The 27,850-nt window shown below is 38.9% G+C and overlaps 1 protein-coding gene across 1 annotated transcript; it reads right to left on the bottom strand.

The window, feature by feature from the left end:
• On the bottom strand, positions 1-27,850 carry RXFP1 (relaxin family peptide receptor 1). Its single transcript, XM_081926326.1, has 18 exons — positions 27,618-27,850; positions 19,680-19,835; positions 17,862-17,951; positions 15,615-15,720; positions 13,607-13,678; positions 12,296-12,367; positions 11,510-11,581; positions 9,978-10,049; positions 8,786-8,860; positions 8,366-8,437; positions 7,888-7,959; positions 7,536-7,607; positions 6,707-6,778; positions 6,063-6,134; positions 4,711-4,940; positions 4,189-4,599; positions 3,361-3,579; positions 1-1,800 (listed from the first exon to the last, which is right to left on the bottom strand). Exons 1-18 carry the CDS (start codon positions 27,661-27,663, stop codon positions 1,538-1,540), a joined length of 2,244 nt encoding a protein of 747 aa, XP_081782452.1. The 5' UTR covers positions 27,664-27,850; the 3' UTR covers positions 1-1,537.

Below are 27,850 nucleotides of genomic sequence, written 5' to 3'. Positions count from 1 at the left end.
GAGTCAGTCACGACTGGACCTAATGGTCAGGGGTCTCTTTACCTTTACAATCTCCTAGTTGGACTATTGTGATGCATTCTATCTGGAGCTACTCTTGTAGATGGTCTGCAAAATGCAGCCACCCAGAACGCAGGAAGGCTCTTCAGTGGCTGCCTGCATGTTACTTGATCCAATTCATGGTGTTAAAGGCCTTGATGACTGGGGATCCAAATAGCTGAAGAGCACCTGTCCTTATATAACGTGCCTATGCATTAAAATCTATAGGAGAGGACATTGTAGTCTATCTGATTGCAAAAGGACCCTGTGTTATGAGCTGGAATTGGATGTTTTCTGTGGCGACATTTGTTCTGTGCTAGTGCTAACAGTGGTTACTGTTTGGAGCCAGCTGAAAACATACCTCTTCAATCAGGCTTTTGTAGATCTACAAATTGATGAGACTTAAGGTCTGTTTCCTTATTTTATTTTATGTTGGTTTTATTGTGATATTTTAATAGCTTTGATGGTTTTATTGTAGATATTGTTTTCCTGTTCATTACTGCACTCTGCTTTGTTACATCATTTTTTGATGAAGGGTCAAATAGATATGTATTTAATGAATGAAAAAGAAGGTGTTACTTAGAAATACAACTATTTTACATTAATGAACTCCAAATCTTCACATATACAGTAGTAAAGCTAAGCATAAATAGCTGTATATGAATATATAGTTTAAATATGGTTTAAATATTATTGGATCATGTTTCCTCAGGCAGTGCTTCATTTGCAAACACAACAACATATGTACATATTAGTAGAAACTAGATATAAAATAACATTCTTTTCAGCCAAGTTCAAGATAATCAAAAAATCTGTAAACATTAAAGTGCAACTATATAACTTCTATTCTTCAATCCTTTAAGAAATCCAGTGCAAACATCTATGAAATCTCTCATTGCCATTCCTATATTTATTTGCTCCTTCACCATGCAAACTTGGAAATAGAAAATGCTGTCTCCCATATTAAACTGTACTGCAAGGAAATTGACTGTTTTCAGACTTCCGGAACTAAAGTAGCCAAGTTGTATTTATAAATATTAAATAATTTGTGACACTTCAGCTTTTGTGTTGGTGTTTTAGATAATACTGCCTACAAGTTAGATGTAATACTGATCACCGAGAAGAACTGTTACCACAAACCTTGCAAATTAAAAAGTGTTTTAGAACTGTCAAAAGATTCTGACCAAGTTTCTTTCACTTTCTATTTCCTCATCAATTCCACAATGCAAATTCACCAGGATAAGCATTTTCCCCATTAATTCCAACCTCTTCTCCATATGGCTAGTTCTTCTAAAGGTTGTTAATAGATGCATGTCATGGTAGCTCAATAGTTTGTCTTCTGTCATGCTTAAAAATGATTCCATGGCCTGGAGCAAGGGGTCTGTTTCTTTGCAGCTTTATGTGGCAGGATCTTCAAGATAACAGTGCTGAGTGTGCAAGTCTTAACTTGTTCCGAATCATTTTCATGTGTCTTTTTCAGGCTTGCTGAATGTCAAGTTACTTAACTCTCAGAGGAATCTGTAAAATTGGCAGGATTTGTCAACTCTGGTGAGGTATCTTCCGTAGGCCACATCTCTACCCAGATAAATGATGGTCCATACATTTTCTGGCTGTTTTTGCCTCCCAAGGATCTTCTTTGTTTGTAATTGTGCCAAACTTGATTAATCATTTCCTTGAAAGGCCTAGTGGTTAATGTATAGAGAAGAGGGTTCAAGGCACTATTTATTGGTAATATGAAAATCACAACCCAGGAAGTTATAGAACCTAAAGGGAAAGGGAAAAAAACAACATTATTTACTTAATTGTGCCTGTGTATTTTTAACAAACGTGGTATATGTTGTGGCAGTGTGGAGAACCTTTGATTCTCCAGATGTTGCTGAACTACAGCTCCCATCCACCCCAGCAAGCAGGACCAATTGTCAGGGATGATGGGAGTTGTAGTTCAACATCTGGAGGGCCAAAGGTTTTCCTCACCTGTGCTATAGTATGTCACTAGACCAGATATTACTGGGGAATATATGCAACATTTCAAATCTTGCCAAACATTTGAACGTATTGATTGATATTCTAATGTGCATTAGAGTAAATAGGCATCACTTCCTCCAACAGCAAAATTGGGTGGCTGGCTACAAAAGGCTGGAGCCAAACAGAGCAACTGAGAAAAAAGAGGGAGGTGTTAGCATGCTGTTAGGAAGCCCAAGTAGTACAATTTTAACACCTCACAAAAAACAAAGGAGGCAAAAAGCCTGTCCCTGTGCAATGAGCACCAAGTAAGTTAAACGGAATTCTAAGCATCATTTAGAAAAGAAAAAAATCACAAGAGGGAGCAGTGGAAGGACACAGTTGCATTATTGAGCTTACATTTTATAGTGTCTTGGAAGCAGGCATAGATGGTTGGAACTCTGAGCAGGGATGATTAAAGGATGAGGATGGTGCATTTTTTAAAATGCAGGGCCCACACTATTTTAGATTTGCCTGAGGCATCTGATCAAGGCCTGTATTTTAAAATGAGCTTAAAGATATATTTGCAAATGTTTGTATGTTTCATGCCAGGCAGAAACCAGCTTCTTTTGAAGCTGTTTTTTACTGAGTTCCTTTTTACTTTGCAAAGGCCTTTTCTTCTAAAAAGCTATCTATGTTATGTATGAGATTTGTTGGCTTAATGTAATTAGGCAAAGGATTTAGAAAGTAAGAAATGTTAGATTCTTATTTCATTGATGGTGTGTGAGAATGTGAACCCAAGATCTCTGTTTAGATAGAATTTAATACCACGAGCCATTTGTTTTAGCCATTTGTTTTGGAATGCAGGGGCAACAGGGGCAAAAGGTGATCTGGTAATTAAGGTGCCTTGTCGAGGCAAATGTAAGATATATGGCTACTTGTCTGCCATTTATGGATAGAAGGAAATATAGCTCTTTGTCTCCCATAAAAGGTAATAGGAAATGGGTGTATCTTTTATGATTGGTTCTAGCAAACAGCCAATAGGAATTTCAACCAGGCTGATTGGACAGAGGCAGCCAAAGGAGGAGCAAGGGGGCTGGGCTGAGGAAATATAAGTGCTGGCCATCAGGGCTGGAAGGGGCAGAGCTTTGGTAACCATATACCACTGTGCTTATCATTTATTTGTCTGACAAATAAATTATTATTTTAATTTCTCTATTGCTGCGTTGAATATTTCATTCCAGCTAAGTGTTAACCACAAGCAGGGTGCTACATGCCCACTTGCCCTCCTCTATGGTCCAGGAGAAGTAAGTTACCCTTGAGTTCCCTATTACAGACTGAAAACAACAACAACAGAGCAATTGAGAAGGAAATTGGCATTACCTGGAATTTCTACGTGAAGTAAGGAAAGTAATTTTAGTGTAAATATGGGTATCCAGCATAGTGCATCCGTAAATACGATGAAGAAAAAGCGTTTGGCAAGGGTCATCTCTTTCTTCACATGATTCTGGATTTCCATTGCAGTAATTGCTGTCTGATGGACGCTATAAAACATACTTCCATAGGAGAATACTATGATGATAAATGCTACCAAATTTACACCTGTTGCAAAATAGAAACAGTTTTAATTCTATTTAGGAGTCTCTTTACCAGGTTAAAATTTAAAATCTGTTGACTAGTATGTATGGTGTGCAAATGTAAGAGGTTCAGAACTGAAATATATTTATCTATAAGTCCACATTTGCTGGATGTAACTGCTTTTTAGATTGCAGAATTAAAACCCCATTAACAATAATGTATGCAGACTAATTGACACTTGTTTAGTCTTGCTAACTTCTGCATGAGTTCTATGGTTTAAGCAGTTTGTAGGTTACAGCTGTTCACAGTAATATATGTGATTTAACCTATAAATTTATTATTTCACAATGAATATTCAGTGCTGTATAATGAGAATTAAAAAAACCTATATAAAATTGTGTTTCATAGATGAAAGCAGACATTAAGATGAGTATCCATATTCAGAGTATGAGCAGATTAGAATAGGGTCTTCTGGCCAAATTATGTATAATCTGACATGAATTTAACACACAGGTTTTAAAAAATGCAAATTGCTTCAGATGGCATGTGGGAGGCACAGATAATTACAGGATCAGGGCAGTCATGAACATAAAGGACTTGCTTTGGGGAGAAATGAACCTGGAGTTTACTTACCTAGGAAAATTATGACAGAATAAATCTGACCTCCAGTACTTTCAGACTGCTCAGAGTGGAGAGGGAAACAGACACCATTAGTGCCATAGTAGTTATGGAAAAAATCCTTATTGCTGAGTGGAATAAAAGCAACTACAAACCCTATCATCCAAATGAGAACTAATATGGAAATTGTCCTATATTTTCCTGGCCTCAAGAATCTAAATGGGTAAACTATGCAGATGTATTTTTCCAAAGTCAGGTAGGTTAGCAATAAAACGGATACTTCTGTAGATAGAACAGCCAGAGATCCCACCAGCTGACAGTGGATACTGTCCATCCACAACTGTGCATGCTTATTGTACTCCCCACGGTATTTCAGGTCAAAGGCTCCAATCGTAAACAAGTATATTCCCATGAGGCAATCTGCACCTATGGAGAAAACATGCGAGTGTATGTTATTTATACTAGCCTCGTTTACACTCTCTTTAAATAACCTCTGGTGAAAATCTAGCAAAGAGCGAGGCATGCCTAGATACTTACAGCAGAGTGACATTATCGACAGAGCATGGAGTTTGTTCTCCGATTGAATGTAAGGCCGCGTGCAGATGACAAAGATGTTCCCGAAGCAAGTGACAGCAGACACAACCCAGACAAATACTCTCTGTATTATGCTGGCCAAGAGGTTCTCAAAGGAGGAGATTCCGTCAGTATTTGGTTTGCAGCTGCGTACATGGGGAGCATAGCCACAATACTGGAATTTTTTGAAATATCTGGAGGGTAAAAAAGCAGAGGGAATTTGCATATCAATCTTTGGTGTACGGGGTTGTATGCCTTATAATACAATGCATATATTCCTTGAACTAGTACAAACTAAAATAAGGTAAAGAGAATCATACAGTTGGAAAGGACCACATAGATCATCCACTCCAAACCCTTCAATGCAGGAATCTTTTTGCCCAATGTTGGGCTCAAACCCATGACCCTGAGATTAAAAAGAGAATTGGTTGGGAAAATGACCTGAATTTTATTTAGTTGATGCTTGATAAATACACATTGCATATTCATGTACAGTACATGAATATTAGTTAACCTCTATATACAGGATTTTATATTTTGTTGTAGAAATTGGCATTAGCTATAGCAACAATCCTGATGACAGTGAGTCCAAGCACTAAACAGTTATCATATTTATGTACAGAGATGCATAGGCTTTGCACAAGAACTTGTGTAGCATTAAGTATAGGAGGGCACAGTTATGTAATCCCCCCCTTATGCAAGCTTTCTAATGGAATCAAATAAATCGACTGGTCTATCTAGCACACATAAGACCTCAAAGAATTGTCTTAGCAGGTCTCTCTGCTACCTTTCTATGGAAGATGATAGGTTAGGTAAATACCTTATTTTTCGCCCTATAGGACACACTTTCCCCCCTCCAAAAATGAAGGGGAAATCTGTGTGCGTCCTATGGGGCGAATACAGGCTTTCGCTGAAGCTTGGAGAGCGAGAGGGGTCGGTGCGCACCAACCCCTCTCACTCTCCAGGCTTCAGGAAGTTATCAGCAAGCCTGGGGAGCCCTGCGGGAGTTCCCACAGGGTTCCCTAGGCTGCGGATAGCAGCCTGCTGCACGGAGTGTGGGGAACGCTGAAGCAGAGCGCCCCACGCTTCGGGCAGACATCGGGCAGCCCCACAAGCTCGGGGGACAGCGGGGAGGCACAGCGCCGCCATACTGCTGTTCCACGACCTGGTTTGGATTCCTCGACCTGGTTTTGGGGGGGAAATAAAATAAAAATTTTTTCCCTTTATTTCCCCACCAAAAAACTAGGTGCGTCCAATGGGACGAAAAAAAAGGTATCCTTGCTACTTGTTAAATTTTTCTTGTAGATGATACTTACATATGGGAAAGCTCTTTAAGTGGGCTGAACATTCTTCTTTGGATATTTGTAATCTCAATGCCTTCTAGGCTTCTATAAAAATTAGAACAGAGTTTATGTCTTATTAATAGGGAACTAACTGAAAAATAAATTTGCTTCTTCAGCATAACCTATGTATCTTTAAAATGTATTTTGTTGGCAAGTTAATTAATGGTAACACATAGTTTACTGAATACAGTGTTTTCAGCTCAAAGCACAATAAAGTCTGTGATGTCAAAATTATGTCTCAAGAATTTTGACTTAATTGAAGGCTAGTACTACTTAATAGTAGGCTAGCAGCTGCATGATAATCCTAAATATTCGAAAGAAGGCTGTTATTTTTTATTGGACTATTTAACAGTCAAATTTAATAATTAGAATTTTTTTTAATATAGCAAGATTCCTTTGTTTTTATATAGTTTGTGATTTGAAGGTTTCAAAAGACTAAAGTAACTACATTAATCAAGGCATATATCATTTATTATTTCTGCCATTTCCAGTTAACCTTGGTACATCATATATTATCCATAATTTAAAATTACCTTGTTCTAAAACAGAATAGCTAAATACTAGAATGCATTGACTTAGCTGACGAAAGATTGTTCAAAAGGAAGACACACACTTACAGTGAATTGAGTTTAATAAGATAATCAAACTGGTTTGCTTCTATTTTCTGGATCGGATTGTATGAAAGATTTCTGTCAAAAGAACAGAGTAAGTCATAGCTTAAATGGCAATTTTATTGTTCTGTCATGTGTATTTGATGCTATCATGACTCAATTATCAAAAAATGAAAATATGTACATATTAATATTGATTGTGCAGTTGAGTGTAAATTGTGACTAAACAGATTCAATTGCCAAAAACAACAAAACCCACAACTGGCTCAGAAAACTTAATTAAAGTAGCATTTCTATAAGAAAGTGTCTTTACTCCCTCAGTATATTGAGTTGTAGATAAAAGAGTAGTTGTTTCCTTTAAAAAAAGTAAACAAACTGGCAGTGACCTAACTGAAGTAAATAATCTTTGCTTTGTGTTCTGCTTTGGGATTTGAAATTATATTGAAAACTCTTACTGAGGCTTCTCACTTAGAAGATTTCACTTTGTAAGTCCTGGAGTTATGGGACTATATGTCCTAATATATATGTCTGCTTAGAAGTAAACACCATTGAGTTCAATTGGTCTTGCTTCTAGGTAAGCAGGTACTGTACATACAACATTGCAGCCTAAAATTTCAAACAATGGGCAATACTAATATAATCTTGGAAAGCAATCTTAATTCAGTATAACAGACATCAAAGCAAAAGTTTTTGGGACAGCTATCTCAAAAAGAAATCATCCATATAATATGCAGGTGCACCTCTTCATTCCAACACAATTTCAGACCAGAGAAAATCAATTAAAAACATTTAATGATTTACATTCAAAGAACAATGGACTTATTACAGATCTTACAGCTGTGAGAGTTCCTTCAGATCCTTAAATAGGTGTTGAGGAAGCGATTTGATCTTGTTGTTAGCCAAGTCTCTGCGGGGAAAAATCCCCAGAATTTAGTAAACAGATTGCTTATTTTGCCATCAATGCTTCAAAACTTAAGAAGCACCCTCATTCTGTCTTCTTTAATTCCCCCTTCTCCTTGTGCCACTGTCCCAGTCCTGAATGACCCCCCTCCCCATTTTTGAGACAATTTGACTAGTGCTTGAAGGACTAAACACACACTGTCACAATAATATAAACTATATGCTTGCTTACAAGATGTGATCACAAAAAAGTGGTTAATCTGCTCTCAGGGAAAATGTTTACTTACAGTTCAGCTAATCTCTGAAGAGCAGAGAAGCTATTTTCATTTACAGAGCTGATTTTGTTTCTTCTCAAAACGCTGAAATGATAAAAGCTATTTTAGTGGGTTTTAAGGTGAGACGTCATTTAATCCTTTGTAGTCTCTGGCCTAGGAATGGGGAACTAGATATTGCTGGACTACCGCTTACTGTCCAGATGTTGTTGGACTACAACTCCCATCATCCCATAGCACTTGCCATGCTAACTGAGACAGATGGGAGTTCAGCCACATCTGGAGTGAGACAGGTTCCCCATCCCTTCTCTGGCTCACTAATATCTTCAGATCAGGCTCTGCTCCATATGCCTTGAGCAATCGAGGCTGACTTAATGGTTACATGGATTCTTCCAAAGGTGTATGTAATTCCTTCTCCAGCAAGGCCCATGCAGGTAAGTTGTTAGGACCATTAAGGTCTCTTTTTGGCTCAATAGTAATGCTTCAAACTCACAGGACTGTTAAACTCCTACAGGAGATGAAGGTGACGTTCCTGAAATTGTGGATATGGTTGCCTTCAAAGTCCCTGGGGAAAAAAAAGGAAATATCCTGTTAATTCTTAACAGCAAATATTCCTCAGATACTTCTATACGGACTGATAATATGGTAGGACTCTTTGCATGCATGTTGTCTTTTTCACTCTGTCTTCCAGAACTATTGTAGAAACCACATTTCAGTGCAAACAAACAAAATAAATATTCACTGCAGAAGCCCTAACATGCCTTTCCTGTGATAAGAAATAACTATTTTTTCTTGTTTTCAACACATAATTGCTAAATCTTTTCTTGTAGAGAATCTTTATGAACAAGAAATGGGACACATTTGATTCAAACCAAATCTAATGATAAAGTAACATAGGAAAATGTAGACTCACAGCCAGTTTATCCTTGGCATATGTTGACAAAGATGTTTATCAGGCAACTGGGCAAGAGAATTGTTCATCAGAACTCTAGAGAAAGAAAAATAATATTAGGTTGATAGTAATGGAAAGATGGTTATCTGGGTTACAACAGTTATTTTAAAATAATCTTCAAGAATACTGTAGTAGGTTTTCCACGTGTGTTTGATTCCCTTGTAGAGATGTTTCAGAACCCAATGCTCCACTTAGAAATATGGGTAACATGGTACAGTGGTACCTCGGGTTACATACGCTTCAGGTTACAGACTCCGCTAACCCAGAAATAGTACTTTGGGTGAAGAACTTTGCTTCAGGTTGAGAACAGAAATCATGCTCTGGCGGCGTGACGGCAGCGGGAGGCCCCATTAGCTAAAGTCTGCTTCAGGTTAAGAACAGTTTCAGGTTAAGAACGGACTTCCGGAATGAATTAAGTTCTTAACCTGAGGTACCACTGTATTGTCACTGTAAGAGGGTGGTGGTACCACTTCACTGTTGGACATACAGCTCTGACAAAGCTCCCTCTTCTCTCAATCTTTCTGAACAACCTAAAGAGGTCAGTGTAACTGGTGAAAACGGGTCTCTTTAATACGAGAGCAACTTCTGCTAAGAAAGTTAAAAATGGAGTCCAAATTGGGGAGAAAGCCCTGAAATGTTCTCTTGGCACAACAAAGGTTTGTGCTGCAATGAACAATTTTATAAACAGCACTTCATTGTAGCAGCAAAACCATTTGCATTTGCTGATAATATCAAAACATGAATATTAAAATTTCATGGGGAAGACTGTTTTCTATAATGAGCAATTGCTATTATAAGCAACCTCTTGCAATCCTTACTTCTACTGTATTTGTTAATCAAGTTCATTTAAACAACTAATTCCAACAGTCCCCTAAAGTTTTGTTTGTTTATTTTCACTGTAATGATAATATTAAGAGCAAAAGAATGGCTGCAGAGAGTGGAATATGCCTATTTCTGTTTCTGAAGTGAAAAACCACTGGGAAGATAGTAAAGTGTTGCTGATTAGAGTACATTAACTTATTCTCTCATGTGGAGTGGGGGTGGGGTGGGAGTGGGGATGAGGTTGAAGATACTATCCTGTTCAACATAGCTCTTTGCTTTTGTATTTTTTAAAATTATAAATGGTATTTTACATCAATTTCTCAATACTTACAGGAGAATTAGTGAGTTCAGCCCATAAAAGGTTAGTGGTGAGACACATTTTATTGTATTGTTTTCAATTATGCTGTAAATCAGAAAATGGTGCATATTAGGTTAAAAATACTGCTAAGTCATAGCAACCTGTTTCCCTCAGATTTATAAGCTATATTCATTTATAACAGAAGATAAAAATGGATTGCTATCATGGCATCATACAACCACTTATAATGTGCCAATCATTTTATGTTCTAGTCCATACTGTGAACTCAGGTTCTTATGTAGCTACTAAATGATAGACCCATTTCCTTCAAACCACTGCGAATGAGGCTCTGGGGACCTTTGCAGCACAGAAAGCCAATTCATACAGAGTTATTGGTATGAAATCAACACAATCATCTCAGTTTGTGGTTCAGATGGGCACACAAACGCCATGACCATACTGAAGGTGACTATGATTTAAGAGGCAATTTTTCTGAAACTACTGTATTTCAGGAGAAAAAGCTTGCTGGAAATAGCCGTATGAGTAAAACTTTTAAAAATCTAATTAAAACGTGATCCTCGGCACAATCCTATGCATGTTTACCCAAGAGTAAGTCCTGCTGAATTTGGTGGCTTTCACTTCTAGGTAAGTGTGTTCTTATCTCAAAATGATGACAGAAACTACCCCCCCGAGAGATTGAAAATAGGTTTGGGGGTGGGTGGGAAAGGAACTTAAATGAACAATTTTCTTGTCAGCTTCTGCAGTGCTTGATGAGCACTTTGACACTTCACAGAACATTATTTTGAAGCTGCTGTATGTCACAGATCCCATAAGACAATACTTCCTTTGAAAAGGTGCAGTAGAAAAAGTTGTCATGCAGTTAATTCTTCAGAATACTGACAGCTATGTCACTAATGCTCTCTGCTCAGCACTGTTTGCTTTTAAATCACAATTACCAGTAACAATGAAACTGTTCTGTTTTTTAAAATACGGTAACAGTGTTAAGATGTCTAGTTACAGATGTCTGTCCAAGCTAAAATCAGGAATGGGAAAGCGAGATGACCCTGTCAAAAATCTTCCAAACAGACTGATTTAGATCTGTTTCTTAAAGGAATAAAAATGAGTGAACATTTCCCCCACTGAGGATACTTCCAGAAAAGCAAATAGATAAATTGCAACAATCATTGTTTGGATTTAACAGCAAATCTTGATGATTTTTCTTTCCCCCTCCATTTCATGAGGTGCAAAGTTCTCTCCAAAAAGTAGTTTTCCCTTTGGAAAAAAGCAACCCAGCCCCCCGCCCCGCAAAGCTGAGATTCTTCTCATTCTCTTGGCAAAGTATTTGCCAAGAGATAGGGAAGAGGTGGCGATGTGCATTGTATATAGAACAATCATATGCATGTTTGTCTAGTCAGATATGTTCCATATTGTTATATAGCATTTAATCCTTAAAACAGACCTCTTCTCACTTTATCATTTATAGGCCCATTGAATCCAGTGGGCCTTATTCCCCAGTAAGTATGTTCAGGATTGTAGCCTTATTGAGATACAAAGGTGGTACATACAGCCATTCAAGTTTATGTAGATCTTCAAAGACGTGGGGTTTCAAAAAGGTTATCTTGTTGTGACTCAGATATCTGAAACAAGACCAATAAAACATAATAGAAGGTCATTGAGCAATGTTTGGTTTTTCATCCATTCATTTTTTCCCTATCCTATTGAATTGTTCAGAGTGGTGTTTGAAACCCTAGGGCATTTCATAATAGCCACTTTGAGCATGATTTTTGTGTGTGGAAAAGTGCCATAACAGGTGAGTACATAGTTGAGTGGGAATTCCAACTGGGTTTTCTACATCCTTGCCTAACATTGTAGAGCCTTGACCTACAGCTGGAAAAGAAGAATCAGGAGCACACAAGAGTGCACTCCCAATTCTTCCTTTGCTGGCATTGCTTGACTGGAAGTATCAGGATCACACATTAAGTGAGAAGCCAATTCTTCCTTTGATGTTGACTCATGTGACACCAGGTAACATCAGGTGGTTGACTGTGCTGCCTACCTGTCAAAATGGCCTTCAGGGGTGAGGTGGGGAGTTTAGGATCTGCCCTACCAGTCAGATTTAGGCATATATCACACTGAGTTTGTAAACTTATTTGTCTGCAGCAGTACACCCTGGGTTTTCCATTGACAGCTTCTGGTTGTAGATTAGTTGGGCAATTTTGGAGATTCTTACTGGGATGATGGATGACATTTTTTGTTTATGTATGTGACAACAAACCTACTGAAGTCATTATTACTATTATTAATGTGGGAATATATTGAAAATATTGTAGAACTGCAGGGGAAGTACTTACAGCTTTGTCAGATTGTAGAGTCCTTTGAAAGCATGTCCTGACACAAAACTTATATTATTATTTTGAAGGTACCTGTGAAGATAATGACAATAGAAGGTCATTAAAAATATTTACAGAGCCTGAATGATATAGGCGGCCACCAATAAAATGTTAATAATAATAATTTAGTCCACCTTCTTAGGGACCTCAACATTTTAATATTTTTATGTTAAAAATGTATCCCTTCTATAATTAAAATATAGGACACTTGACTGTGGCTTTCAAGAGAGAATTGAGCAGATGACCAAAGCAAATCAAACAAAGCAAATCAAAAGCCTGCATTCCCACTATTTGCCTCCTTTAATGACAGTACTATATTTTCCTACAAAATTTACAGTCATAACTGTCCTTAAATGTGTGACCAGAAGAGGGTGCAAGATACAAGAATGGTTGAACTATATGGCATTTGAAGAAATATTGTAAAAGGAAAGTAAAATCAACATGCTTGTTCTCTTTCTGTCCAAAAAACTAAATTTCAATCAGTACAAGATTATTTCATAAATGATCACATTTAAAAAACAAATTAATCATGATTAAATGAAAATTTATTTAAAGGACAAAGAATACCCACCCATATATAGTCTCATACTGTTTTGCTAAGTTTACTTTTGGTTCTTTGTTGTATTGCTCTGTTCTAAACTGTACTTCCTTATAATATGATGGACAGTAAGATCGACTTTAGGATAAGTTTACTGCCAGTAAGAATCTGAGTGGTTATTTTTGACCATCCATTGGTTAGACTCAAATATTAATAAAACAATTGGTTAGGCTTGAATGAACAGCCTAAATGAACAACATAAATATGTTCATATTAGAGTATGTAGTTCATATAGGAGCCTTTCTACTCCGGATCTTGAAAACATATACCTCAGAGTATACCTCTGAGTATACATATACCACCAGTTTCAACAGTTTACATGTACATGACATAATTAGAAGCATAGCCTTGTGTTTGCAATCCTATATAGGTCATCTCAGAGATTTTGCTGTGGGGGATGCTCCCAAGTAAATGTGGCTAGGATTCTAGCTTTAGGCTGAGTTCATACAAACACTTGATACAACTATCACCTCTCAACTTGCCTCCCAATGTCAGTTAATTGTACAGTCAGCTGATCCATGACAGTAGCATGTCAGGCAGTCAAGTGATCAAACCATAGTTCCAACAAACACTTCCCATGATAAATGTAAGGTGTGAACTCATCCTTGGTCACTACATCACCAAACAATTATGTTGCAATAGGTTGGTAATTTGAAGTTAAAATGTTGCCTTACAGGTATTGAAGATCCTGATATTTTTTGAAAACATTGGCAATAAGCTTTCTCAGCTGATTCCCTTTTAGGGACCTGTAACACAACAACAAACAGACAAAAGATGAATGACTCACAGCATACAGTACATGCACATTTTTTTGATACCAGGTTATACAGTTGACAAACATTTCCACAAATGAAATTATTCTATGTAGGTTGATTTTATTGCTTGCTCAGTAAGCCACCTTGTTAGTGGAAACACTAAAGAATGGGAGACACGTGATCAGAATAAATCAATCAATATGTAAATAAATGTATATACTGTATGTGCATGAGCATTATTTGCTAACAGCTTGTTTTTTTCAACAACTGCAGTTTTAGATGAATTCATCAAGCTATTAGTGGCTACTAGCTGAAGTGGCTATGTACTATGTCCCATTTCAGGGGCAAAATGTCTCTGGATGGTTGCTGAGAATTGCAAGTGAGCAAAGCAGTCTTGCTTCCTATAATTATATGACTGGTCACTAAGAGTACAGATCCTGGACTAGATCTTTGGCTTGACCCAGTAGGGATTGTCTTACATTCTTAATAACTTTCTTCAGTTAGTTCATAACATAAGCACAGTTAATTGTGAAGATCTTCAGTTAACCTTTTAGGGACATTCGCCACACAGAGCAGGTTCATGAAAAGAGACTTTAGTTTTTCTGCACTTAACAATATAAACCCTAGAGGTCCTCACAATACAGGAAATACTTTAGTCACAGAACTCAGCAAGGGATTTTCCTATGGTGTCTCTTAATTGTGCCGTATGAGATAATTACTCTTCCATGACTGGAACAGATCTTCAGCACACCTTTCACTAAGCAACCTAATGAGCATAAAAAATTAAACTCGGTTCTTTGCAAAAGGGACATATCAAGTCACAGATAGACAACTGCAGGCTGAAAACTTGCTCACACACAGAATAAGCCTCAATTTAGCAAAGCTCAGGTTGATATTTAATGTAGTGGTGCTATGGCCCTTAAATTAGATAATTTTTCTGTCCTTCAGCACTGCTCAGTTTAAGCATCCTGAGCAGCGAAGATGGCCATTTTCAAACAAACTTTATTCACAAATTCATAAGCATCCTCAACTTTAAAAATGGGTCCAGAAATTTCAACACTAATAATAAAGCTATTATTAAGAACAGAGGCACATGATAAGAGCCTTACTTGATCAGACCCAAAACCTCAACTGGTCCAATATCCTCTTTCTCACAGTTGCCAAGAAGGTGTCTATGGGAAGCCCTTCAGCAGCACAATAGCACTTTCCCATGGTTATTGCCCAGCAATAATTATTCAAGTATCCTGCGGCTATAGTAGCACTTACATCCTTACTTGCCAAGCTTTTAAAACCATCTAAGTTGGTAGCCATCAGCACATCATGTAGCATCAAATTCCATAATTTAACGATGTGCTAAAAACGATGTGCATTTGTTTTAGGTAGGAAGAGGTTATCCCTGGAGCAATACTTGAGCAACTTTTATTTCGCCCCCGCTCTCTGAATTCCTTCATTACTGTAAGAGTCCTTACAAAATGTATTTTTTATGCATGTAACAGAGCTGGGTAACCCAGCTTTCCAGATGTTGTTGAACATCAGCTCCCATAAGCCTACAGCCAGCATGGTTAATGATCAGAGATTGGTCTTGCAGTCAGGTGCCAGCATAAAAAAAAATCAGGTTTAAAATTAAAACATAATTCCTGTTGCTCACTAGAGGGCATTGGTGTTTATTATTCCTTTTTTTGCCCTTTCCCAAAATGGTACTGTGTGTGCACTAAATAAGAATCTCATCTGAGGGTGATAGCAGCATCCTAGACTTTCTGTTTGCATCCACTTTCAAGCTGGTTCTCAGAAACTGGCTTAGGAGCATCTTTGCATGGTTTGCCAGTAACACCTTGTTATCAGTTGTAACCTAGCCCTGATAACTTTTACCACCTGCTGAACAGAGATCCAAAGCTATACCCAGAATTTACCGCTTTTTTTTACTTACATCAAAGTTATATTAGAAGAGACCGAAGGAATGACGAGCAAACCAGCACCATCGCAGTCAAGCTCTAAACCACGGCACAAACATTCTGTTGGCACAGAACCAACCACTGGATAAAGACAATGCCATAGATGAGGCAGATGTTGGCATGATGATGGGGAGAAATAAAAGAGACGGTAAAATCAACTCATTGATTAATATAGGGGTGAGGAATATGTGGCCCTCCAGAGGATGTTGAACAAGTCCCAAAAGCCCCATCTAGAACACAGCCATCAAGGATTATGTGTTATAGGCAAACAATACCTGGAGGACCACTAGTTGCGTGTTGAGGTCCCCAAGCCACCCCCCAATAACTCACACATCAATTTTGGTTTGGGTTTTTGGCACGATTTTGGCCACAACTTTATTTAAATACACCCAAGTGAGTGGTTGCTTAGGCATTGGTTCCGACTATCTGTCCTTGCCCAGGGGACAGAACTGACTTCCGGATTCCAGTGGAAGCCAGTCAGGGAAACAATTTTTGGGGAGAAAATGAAGCTGGGCCTCAGTCCCTCACTTCTCACCCTCATGCTCCTGGTGGCTTGCACGGCCCAAGTCCGATGCCAGGGACAAGGACGAAAAGAATGCCAAGCCCCTGGATTCCTTTAACGGAATTCCCTTCCCACACCACCATTGGAGGGGTAGGCACTTACCCCTCCACCAACCAATTTGAACCAGTGCCTAACCGCCAACCTTACAAGTTGTGATGATTTGCTACGCAGTAGGCAAAACCAAATGGCACCAGCCAATCAGCCAAATGGACAAATTCCTACCAGGCCCCTGCCTCAAAGCAGACAACCCCATGACAGGCATAGCAAGGTCAAGCGAACAACCCCCCCCAATACAGGGATGGTGGGCGGGTGATCCGATGCAAGCAGCTAAGAGGACGCTCAAAGTTGGGCGTCCAGTATTTAAAACCTCTGACCCCTCCTTCCAAATTGGCAACAAGCAATTCTCCCCAGCAACCTGATTAACCAATTCACTGTCTGGGTCCCTCCGCAAATCCGCCCAGCAACAATGGGTGGCTTGTATCCCCCACTGCAACACGTGCTCTCTGCTAGGGAGAACACGTTTTCCCAAGCACTGGCTTAGGACAATTAATTCATACTTCATCCATTGTAGCCCATGGATTGCATGGAGGACAAGGTGAGGGCTGTTGGCAAGATTCTGCTCCCCATTCACAAGTAAGGAAGGGATGCGGCTCAGTGGGAGATCACACGTTTTGCATATAAAAAGGTCCAGGTCCAATTCCTGGCATCTCCTGAAAGGAGGTTGTCTCAAATATAGAGGAGTTACTGCCACTCAGTGTAGACAATACTGAACTAGATAGACTAATTGTCTGACTTAGTATATTGCAGCTTTCTATTTTCACATTTTCTGAAGATGACAGGAAATGGTTTTTTAAACTTTTGAAAAGGGTTACAGTTACGTGCAAATGTAGATACACAGCCAGAAAAGTGGAAGGGCAAAGGAAGAGGCAAGCCAGTGCCTGAAAGCAATAATTTGTTATGTAAATATTGCTAAATGTGCATTGACCTATAAATAAGTTGCCTCAATGAATGAAGCAGAATAAGACACCTGAAGACCTTTTCACCCAAAGAAGACCTTTCCTTAAAACATGTCAGGCAATTTTCACTGAAAACATTGCAGCAATAAGCATAAAATTTCAGGCATGCTTCTTTCTTCATTCTGTAAGGCCTGTGGAAATCAACAGTGTAGTGTTCAGACACATGGGAAAGGGGAATGGAAGGTCAGAAAGCTTTTCTTCTACCTGTCAGAAGTGTTTTCAGATAACCATTTGTGTCATGCTTCAAAATTTACTGGCCTGGTCCACATGCAATACTTAGACTGTGGTTTGTTTAGCTTATTGTAGTTCACATGTTTGATTTGGTCTGTGGCCAACAATCTAGAATTTGAAACCATGGTTTGAAATTATTTATGAACTGTGGCTTACATTAATCATGATTTATTATTATGTCACGATCCTGGCTTAATTCAGGATTGTTGAGGACACACATTCTTTCACTTGATCAATGTGATCTAAAGCAATTTCAAGTTATATTGTTTTAAAGCTTTGTGTCCCAGTGTCTTTCTTAAAGAGAACTGAAATGTCCACATGCCCACTGAAACTTGGTTCCGCAGTCACCAGATCTGTGGTATGCTTTCCCTTCAAATTCTACAAGTAAACAATTTATTTCTCTTCCTACTTACAGCATTCATCTGTTTCCAAGTCCAAGGAATATTGAAAAGCCTTTTTATCATAAATTGCATCCAGCTGCTGAGACCATCCACTGTTATCACCTAATAGAAGTTACACAGTAGAAATATCATCATCATTTAAACTTATCTCAGAGAATTCCAATTGAAATTGCTTGTGTTCATTTATGTGTCCCATGTCTGGAATCCAGTGAATGTGACTGGTATTTACTGCTGCTTTTTTAAATTCGCAAATGATATGCCATTGATGATGCTCCCCTCCATTTTCTCCATTTGCACTGCGCTTCCTTCCCAGCTACTACTAGAGGGCAAGAAGGCCCTTTAGGGTGTTGTCACTGTCAAAAACAACCTCACTTGTAAAAAAGATATAATTATTCAGCTATGGATTTGCTACTTTTTAGACACAAATCTTTCTGCTCAGTTATAAGTCTGGACACACTGCCTTACGGAAAACCATTTGTATTTCTCTCCTTCTTGTTCTAACCATGTTCCTCTGCTATGACACAATTATTCAAAGGGTAGAGTGTGCACTCTGCCAGAAACAGCTTGTTCTCTGCCAAGAAGCAATTTTGAAGAATTACAATAAAAGATGGGATAGAAGCCATGTCTCTAATCACCACAACTGGGGCCATTTTGGACCACTATTTTTCCCTCCAAGGCTGCTTACACACCATATATTTAACGCAACCCTCACCCTAAAAAATATCCTGGTTGTTTCCCCACTATGGTTATGGTCTTGCACTGATTGAGGCATTAGTAGTAGTGAAGTCAATTCAGTTTACCAAGTAATTTGGCATGTTTGCTTGGAAGTCCTGCAATGTTCAACAAGGGCCATGATGTTTAGGATTCCAGCCTTAATGTGATTTTCATTAGCAAATGATATCTATCCACTGTTTAATCATCACTTGAGCACACAGAATAGTGTGCTTTACATATATACTAACATACATCTATAGGTAGTTCCTACGGTAGAAAAAAATGGGATTATTGTTCCAATTCCTTGACATATGTCCTATTACATTGACATTAGTGATTTCCCATCTTTTCTGTATCATAATCCCATTATATAGCTCCATGCTCAAATGCTTGCACCATGGCTGCCCATACATTACTGGGCCAGGTTCAAGGTTCGTGTATAAATTTACAAGGCCCTTAACAACTTGGGTGCAGGATTCCTCAAGGGCCTCCTGATCCCTTATAGCTCTGCCTCATCACTGAGTCTTCAGTGGAGTCAATGTTTGTGGTCCCCCATGGCTCAGATGCATCGCTTGTATCCACCATAGATCAGAGTTGTGTGATCAGTATTATGGGCCCAATTTTATGAAATTCCTTCTAGTTGAGGTCTGATAGGCATTCTCTCTGTTGAACTTCCAGCACATACTGAAGACATCATCCTCATCCTCATCCTCATCCTCATCACAATCATTCCAGCAGGCATTTAACTGAATTCTGAATTTATAGTTTTAACTTATTTTCATTTTCGTTGTGTTGTATTCTTTGTACACCACTTAGTGGAAAAGGTGGGGGGAAATATTGTCTAGATGGATAGATTTTTAGGAAAGATTCAATATATACAAAATCATTTCTTCTTAGAACATGAGGTGATTTTAGAGTCCTGCTAACCAAGCTGCTTATACCAGACCGATGCTAAGAGAATGCTTAAAAAAAATGCTTAGTTATTTAAAAAAACAACCCAACCCAATACCAAGTTTTTTTGTCAGAATAGTTACTGAGAAAACAAGAATTGTGATGTAGTACCAAAGGCTTTGTTAACTCCCGCTGAGAGCCACTGTGGAAAAACTGTCAACTTACCACAGTTCTCTTCATCTGCGTGATTCCCACAGTCATCTATCCCATTGCAGTGAAGGGGCTGAGGCAAACATTTCGTGATATTCCCACAAGGGAAATAGCCAAGAGGACATGCAATTCCAAATCCAAAATCCTGAGTTCCTGAAGCAGCACGAAGAGCTATTAAAAAATAAACACCAGAAAGAGGCTAGGCTTTACTGAAAGGTTTTCAATGTTTAGGTTACATTGTTGAACTGTCCAAACACATTGAATTAAGAGTGTTACAGTTTGGGTTACTTACAATTTTGCATCAGTTCTTTTAATTTCCCAAGCAATATTTTTGTAGTGATTCTCAGCCTGCACTCTTGCAAACATTTATATAAAAGTAAGTTTAACTTAATCCCTGGAACCTTCTTCTAAGAGTAAATGTGCTAAAGCTTATGCTATTTGTTGCAAATGTGAGTGCACAACTGAATTTATAGAGTTTGGAATGTTATTATGGATATATTTGTTAGTTTTTGTATAATATATACACACAAACAAAACGTGCATGCCTGTTTTTGCACTAGCTCTTCAGAACACTCTAGAACAAATGCAGACTTTCCATTCCCCTGTGATTACACCCAAAGTGGTTTCAGTAATGCATGGAACTCTGATTCACATGGGGTCACAACTGAACACATTGTTCCTTCATGAACTTCCTCAGTTTCCAGCTGAGAAACCAAATTGATTTTACTAGCTTAGAACAGATCTGCATTCTTGGTGCAGGTTCAGGAGCTGATTTCCTAGTCCCTACAAAATCAAATGCTGGTCAAAGGAAGGAAAAGCAGGTTCTTCAAGCTAAGGAGCTAAAAGTTCTGCACACATCCCACATAACTGCCAGCAGCTTCTGTTGCTGTTCTCCCTGATCACATGAATGACACACAGAAGAGATGCAATCATGGCACGCGCTCTTCATATCGCTTTTGAAAACAGCCTTGATATGCACATATTGGGTCTCATTGTGCAAGGGCACTTGCAGCATTACATGAGCAATCCTTTAATTTTTCACATTTATGGTGCATGCACAGCAAAGTAGTCTTGTGTTTCTTCTTTTTAGGCACTCTTTGACTATCAACATCAGGCCAGTGCCTTCACAGTACTATTTTTGGCGCTTTCTAAAAATGTTTATTTAATAATAAACATTTACTTAATAAACATTTAAGTACACATAATAAAAAACAGCAACAAATGCTCTTAAAATATACTGCTTGCTTTTTCACAATTTAATCTTGCATTTATCCAAGCATGGGCACCTGAACCTTGCTTCTGTGGCTCTTAAATGTCTCATGATTACCACCACCCCTCTTGAAATACCATGTCTAATCTTAGGCTGAACATAGTTTTGTCGGCTTAAGATCCATTGATGAAAGATCCAACTGATTTGCAACTCATGTAACTTGAATTCTTTGCCTGGTGTAGGCTTAGCTTTGGAGAACAGCAGGGTTCATGTTTTTGACAGCTGTGTGGGCAGAAAGAAATTTAGCAGGTTGAGCATTTCCGGGGGCAGTTCCTGAAATACAATGATGAGAAGAGCTTCACCTGTTGACATGCTGTCTGCTGGACATCTTATTACTCATGTGTGGCCTCTGATTTACTCTTAGGCCCTCCACCCCATGTGCAAAAGAGGATACAAATATAGATACGACACAAAGCGTTCACAACTTTGTGTCTTCTTTTGTGAGTGGGGAAGAGGTCGCCATCCCTGCACAATATGTTGGTTGCAGAAAATCTTGTTAGCAATCCTGTCTCCTCTTCTACCACATGGAGAGAGTTCACAGCCAGTGCCGAGTGAACAAAAAGTGTTCATTCAGCTAGCTATGTTCAAACTATACACTTTTAGAGGAATACTCTTATTACAGCTTGTGTCCTTCCTATATTTGGGTGGTCATTTGTGTTTATTCACATATTTAGTATTCACTGTTTTTGTTTCATTCCAGAGATATAGTTCTGGGTGAAAGCACAGAAATGAGACTTTGACTCCTGAAATAAAGATCTGGAACATAACTCTTGCGTTTTCACAATTAGTTGGGAATGGCTTTGCTCCTTCCCTTTTGGCACACTTTTAAACAAAATGTTGCTCATAAACAGAACGGAAAAAACATTAGCATAGCATCTTTTATACCATGTTTTGTTGCATCACAAGGCATTCCAGGCAGGGCACCATACTCTCCACAGCTTCCCACTGTTTGCACTGCACTTCCTGGTGAGGCCTAGTAAACTAAGCAGTAACCAACACCTGATTTTTAAAGAGAAATTTATCCACCTCCTCTACAGAAGCAGCAGAAAACTGGCTCCTGTTTTGTAGAGATTTTTTTTTTAAAAAATGATATTTATTAGAAGTTTCAAAAATTACAGAAAAAAGAAAAGTAGCAAACAACAACAACAAAAATTAACAAAGCATACATAACAATACATAAAAAGGGGAAAAAAGGATAAAAACCAATACAACAATAACAATAAAAAAACACACATCCAACATTCCATATCTTTATCTTTCATTTACTTGTTTCATCGACCTCCTCAAACCTCCCTTTTTGTATTCTAGTTTAGTTATTTGTTTCAGCAAATTCTTTCCATCTTTCTCAATTTTTATTGGGTAATTTGTCTTAGCAGTCTAACCTATTAATTAGCTCAGCAAATCCTTTCCATCTTTCACTATATTCTGTCATTCAATTTACCTTAATTTATTTTAACCTTATCTTACCATAAAATACCTTGAAGCTTAAAACTTAATATTTATTTGTACATAATTCCTTATATCATTTCTACTAAAGCCAAGTATTTTTATTCCAATATTTTTCCTAATGCTCATTAATTTTACACTTATTCCCAAAATAATTTTTTAAAAATTTTCTTCCAATCTTCCTCCAACGTCACTTCTTCCTGGTCTTGGGTTATGTCAGTTCTTACTGTCCATTCCATCTAGTCCATCAACCTGGTAATCTTATGTCCGAGGCTCTTAAGTCTTTTCCATGTCCCTTCCGCAGATCTTCTTCTTGTTTGTACCTGCACTTTACCTTGTCTTTTGTTGATCTCTTTCTTAATTTCTTTCCTTTCTCATTGAGGAGTAGGTCTCGGGGATACTCCAACTCAAAAATATCTCCATCTCTCCGCAGCTCACCATTTCCCACAGTTCCATTCCCCACAGTCAGCAGTGTAGTCCAGAGAATATTTAAAACCATGTTTCAAAATCCCTCCAAAATTAAGGGCCCCCACAACTCCAGACGCCCCCTGGCCCACTCCAAATTCAGTCTTCAAGGACAGCGGCTTATGCTCCTGCAGGGCCTCAGGTCTCTCCATTTGTGTTACTTGAGGTTCAACAGCAACCTCCTCCATTATCTTCTGCATTTGCACTTGCCCTGTCAAAACAGGTTCCTGGGTTGGCTCCTGAATGGTTTCTGTATAAATATTCGCTGTTTGTCCAAAATTTTTGACTGCAACGGTCATCAAATCCATCTTCTCATGCATCTGCTCCAACAAAGCGCTTGTCTTGCAAAAAGCAAGCACCAAAACTTCTTCCAAACACATTTTTATTCAAGGTCACGATCCTAATCTCCACAGCTGTGAAATCCCCAGATCGACTCCAGCAACAATTTAACAAGCTCCCTCTAGAGGAGACAATTTCTATTTGTATCCATCTTTTGAAAGCAGGTCCAACAAAAGAGAATTACTTTCATTTTTCAATTTTTTTTGTTTCTTTTAAATGCAAAAGGCAACATTGGAATCAATTTGTTTCTCTTCTTTAACTATCTGTCAAAAGGCATTCCATTCACAGTCAATGAACTTCCCCAAAAATCTCTGTCTCTGACACCCCGTTCCCAGGTTTGAGACGGTGGAAATTTATCTTTCTTTACTCTCTCTCCTGCAGGCTTGAACAATCAAAATCCCCCCTCTTTACTCCTGCTTCCAAGAGGGGTTTTGATGGTTAAAACTGGAGGAATTTTAAACCTTTATATATGACTTTCCAGACTTTAGCTTGCACAATTTTTGCTTCAGTCTATTTACAAAAGCGGAAGGCGGACTTCCTGTTTAGAACCTTCCCGCTTCAGTGCCAAATTAAAATGTTTCTTAATCCAATTTTCCGTTCTACTCACGGGTACTTGTTTAGAGTCCAATTATCCGCAGGAAAAAGTCAGCGCTCTCCGGCAACGGCTGTGCGGTTTCACTCCGTAAAAATAGCGGTCGATTCAAAACACCGCGCCGCTCACCCCACGTCGCTTTGGATCCCCCCAAAAGGGGTTTCCTTGTGAGTAGGGGGGCGCTCCTGGTGTCAGCCGAATCCCTTCCTCCGCCTGGGATTTTTAAAGGGTCTCCACCTTCGCCGCGGCGGCAAGACCCGATTTTCGCGGAGCGGGTTCCTCTTGATCAGAGGAATTCCGCCATTACCGATGGCGCTAACCCGGAAGTTCTGTTTCGTAGAGAATTTTGAGAAACAGGGGAGAGAATTCATCCCAGCCTTATTAAAAAATGCCTTTCCTGAGGAAATAGAGCCTTTGCCGTGTATTTCCGTATGCAAAAGGGACATTTTCTTCTCCCTCTTCTAATGTCACTTTAGATACAGACTTTTTGTTCAGCCACCAGCTTTATATGTGACATTGATCATGCTGGCATTTCATTTATAATAACAACCACGTTTCTGGAGCTTTAGGACCTAAAGCAAGATTTTCTAAAGTTAAAAATATGCTAGGTGAGTCATCTAAGACAATACTGGAAATTGCCGAAGGATAAAACAGAGAATATGGAAATCAAACTGTCACAGAAAAGAGTGCAAGCAGGTTTTGGACCTCATACCCCAAGATCGCTTCTCCTGGAAGGTTAATAATATACGAACCCTCAATAATCTGTGATCATCTGATGTTCATTGGGCTGTCTTGAGATAACTTAGAATATCCTCTTATAAAAAGATGTTCAGTGTTAGCTGCAAACTTTTGCATGTGAATCGCTTTGATACTGGAGTCACAATGCTGTAGTGGTTGGACTAGGACCTGGGAGACCAGGGTTTGACTCCCCACTCAGCCATGAAATCCACTGGGTGACCTTGGTCACTGCCTCTTAGTGTAGCCTACCTCACAGGGTTGGGGGGGATGGCAAGAGGAAGACGTATGATAGAAATGTAACTAACTAACTAACTAACTAACTAACTAATGAAGTTGTATACATGGAAAGACCAAGAGGAAAATTGAAACAACAGTGCAATTAAAAAGAAATGCAGTTTGGAAACATTGAACAGAAACTCTGGAATGCCATTCCTAGGGAAGTTAGACTGGCTCCCTCCTTGTTGATCTTCAGCTGGCAGGTGACAACCTTTTATTCCTACAGGCCTTTAAGAACTGAAAGGAAAGGGCTACTGCTGTGATGCTTTGTTGTTGTTGTTGTTGTTGTTGTTATCATCAGTACTTTTAACATACCGTATATTGGTTTAAATCTATTAGTGCTGACTTCCTCTTTAATGACTATCTTTTCTATGTTTTTATCTGTAAGCAGCCTTGAGTCCCAGTATGGGGAGAAGGCAAGATATAAATAAATATAATTAAATGATAATAATAATAGTCTGACATGAATCAGGAATAACTTATTTTGAAGGGAAGGATAAAACATTTATCCCCCCCCCCCCGGGTTTATTGCATAATATTAGAGGGCATTCTTTAATATCTTAGTCATTGTGGATATGTATGAAGAGAAGCAAGAGACTGAAATTCCACAGCAAATAGCTGCCCAACTGCTTGCTTTTCTAATAAACAGCCTAAGTCCTTGTTCTTCTTACAGTTTGATGTTAGTTCCCCTTCTTCCCATATTGCTGTTTGCACTCGTTTTCTGTGCAACAGAGCATGCAACTCAAGGACAACAGAGTGCTCATTAATACATGCTGCTCACAGACTACTGAAGCTGGTGTGTTGGCAGCATGATTAGGATTATGGATGAATGCCTTAGATTGGACCAATGCTCCATTGTGCATTTTCACCTACCCAAAAAGGTGCACTGCTGTTATCCATAACACCATTGCTTAAGCAACACTCTGGTGTGCAAAATGCTTTGCCAACTTTATCTCCTCCATCTACAGTTACTTGGCCTACGGTATATGGCCAAAGCAGGCACAGTGCCTGTCATCACTACCCTATCCATTCCAATTTTTGCTGTCTGAGGCAAAGGACAACATTGCACTTCATATTACATGTATAGAAGCTGCCGGGACTGGCTGAATAATCTTAATTCAACACTGGCACTAAGACCGCATCTTCCACCATGCCCGAGGACATCAGGCTAGTTTAAGGGGTGCCTGACAGGCTGTATGATACACCCAGCTCAGCAGAACTAGAGAGCTTGGCCAAAGATCCTGTAGCCCACAGCATTTGACACCTGAGGCAGCTGAAGGGAGAGGAAAGCTGCAGCCTCACTGCCACAGGGGAGCCTAATATTGTTTAGATGTCTGTGGAGAAGCCTTGGATTGGCTCCAGAGGTTCCCTCCTTCTCCAGAGGAAACCTTTCTATAATGGAAGAAGCACCTTGTGCCTTTGGATCCAACCCATGTCTCTAAGCAGGTAAATGGACAGCACAGGGCACTTGAATATTTTCAAGGGACCTACAGGCATATGATTAAAGAGACAACTCAGCTGATTAAAATGTTATTTCTAAATTGCTTTTGCATTATTGTTGTTTTGTTGTTTAGTCATTTAGTTGTGTCTGACTCTTCATGACGCCATGGACCAGAGCACACCAGGCACTCCTGTCTTCCACTGCCTCCTGCAGTTTGGTCAAACTCATGCTGGTAGCTTTGAGAACACTATCCAACCATCTCGTCCTCTGTCGTCCCCTTCTCCTTGTCCTCCATCTTTCCCAACATCAGGGTCTTTTCCAGGGAGTCTTCTTTTCTCATGAGGTGGCCAAAGTATTGGAGCCTCAGCTTCAGGATCTGTCCTTCCAGTGAGCACTTTGCATTATACAGGACCTTAATTCTGTTTAGGAAAGGTATTCTCCCTCCCCATAGATATATATTTCAACTATATCTATCATCTATCTATCTATCTATCTATCTATCTATCTATCTATCTATCATCTATCTATCTATCATCTATCTATCTATCTATCTATCTATCTATCTATCTATCTAATCTATCATCTATCTAAAGTTTAAGAAAAGTGAAATAAAATATATTGGTCAAAAACAAGCCGGAATATTATAGAATTTTATATATACCATCTCAGCCACAGACATTCACAGTCACATTTACCAGCTATTTGCTATGTCAAATATAAGCCAGAGTTAATCATGCAGCACAACCATCCCACAACTAGACATTCTTTAGAGGACCTGCAAGGCACCCTCCCTGCTAACATATCTTAAGTCAACGAAGCCACACAGAAGTGATTGATGATCAAAACTTTGCCAGTTTTCTCCATTTGCTGTTACTTCTCATGGCAGGAATAAAAATCCTGTGGTAAGCTTCAACCAAGTGGACATGCATACTACTTTGAAACAGAATGGTAGAACAACTGAAAACTTCTAAAAAAAGCAAAGAGTCAAATACAAGATCAGCCACAGCTACCATGGTATAATTCTTAGCAGCAGCACCAAATTTTGAATGCAACTCCACAGCCAGTCTGAAGCTGTATTTAAGATCAGTGCTGGGATTCTAGAATTCAGAGCTGAGCATGCACTTACAGATCATTAAAAAGACAGTGTGTATTGGCATGCTGGTGTGCTAACAGCTGCTGAACAAACCTAACGTTTGCATTTCTAATACATCTGAAATGTCGGTCTCTCAAAATTCCAGATATCCATCAGAGAATTGTGGCAATCTTTGTGCAGGGTTTCTTTTCTTTTCTTTCTTTCTTTTAAAAAAGAAAATCATAATGACCAAATAACAAAATGTCAGTTGCTGGAGTTTCCCACCTATCAGTGTTAACATAGAAAATACTCACCATTCACTTCAATAGCTAAGAATAAGAAGAAGCAACTAAATGGCATCTCTGTCTTGCTTCAGAGAAATAAAGAGCAAGTGTTGTCCCACAGATTTCACCCAAAACCTCAGCAGTCTCTATTTCTGGTTAGAAGAAGCTTCCTTTCCATTCCATTCCTTGCTTTCTGTCTCTAATTCTCCTTTGCAACCTCTCTCTCTCTCTCTCTCTCTCTGTCTGAGCAGAGCCATCCAACT

The sequence above is a fragment of the Podarcis melisellensis genome (assembly GCF_964234715.1).
Source record: "Podarcis melisellensis genome assembly, chromosome: 9".
In the NCBI taxonomy this organism is placed as follows: domain Eukaryota; kingdom Metazoa; phylum Chordata; class Lepidosauria; order Squamata; family Lacertidae; genus Podarcis; species Podarcis melisellensis.
This window is presented reverse-complemented; position numbering and strand designations above follow the sequence as displayed.

What these genes read in the sequence shown, in the direction of transcription:
- RXFP1 (XM_081926326.1), bottom strand. Translation starts at nt 27,663, where the DNA reads ATGCCATTTAGTTGCTTCTTCTTATTCTTAGCTATTGAAGTGAATG. An exon ending in CTTCAGAGATTAGCTGAACT is followed by an intron (nt 7,608 to 7,887) that starts GTAAGTAAACAT and finishes TTTTCCCCGCAG; the next exon opens with AGACTTGGCTAACAACAAGA. An exon ending in TTCTGTCATAATTTTCCTAG is followed by an intron (nt 3,580 to 4,188) that starts GTAAGTAAACTC and finishes ATTTTGCAACAG; the next exon opens with GTGTAAATTTGGTAGCATTT.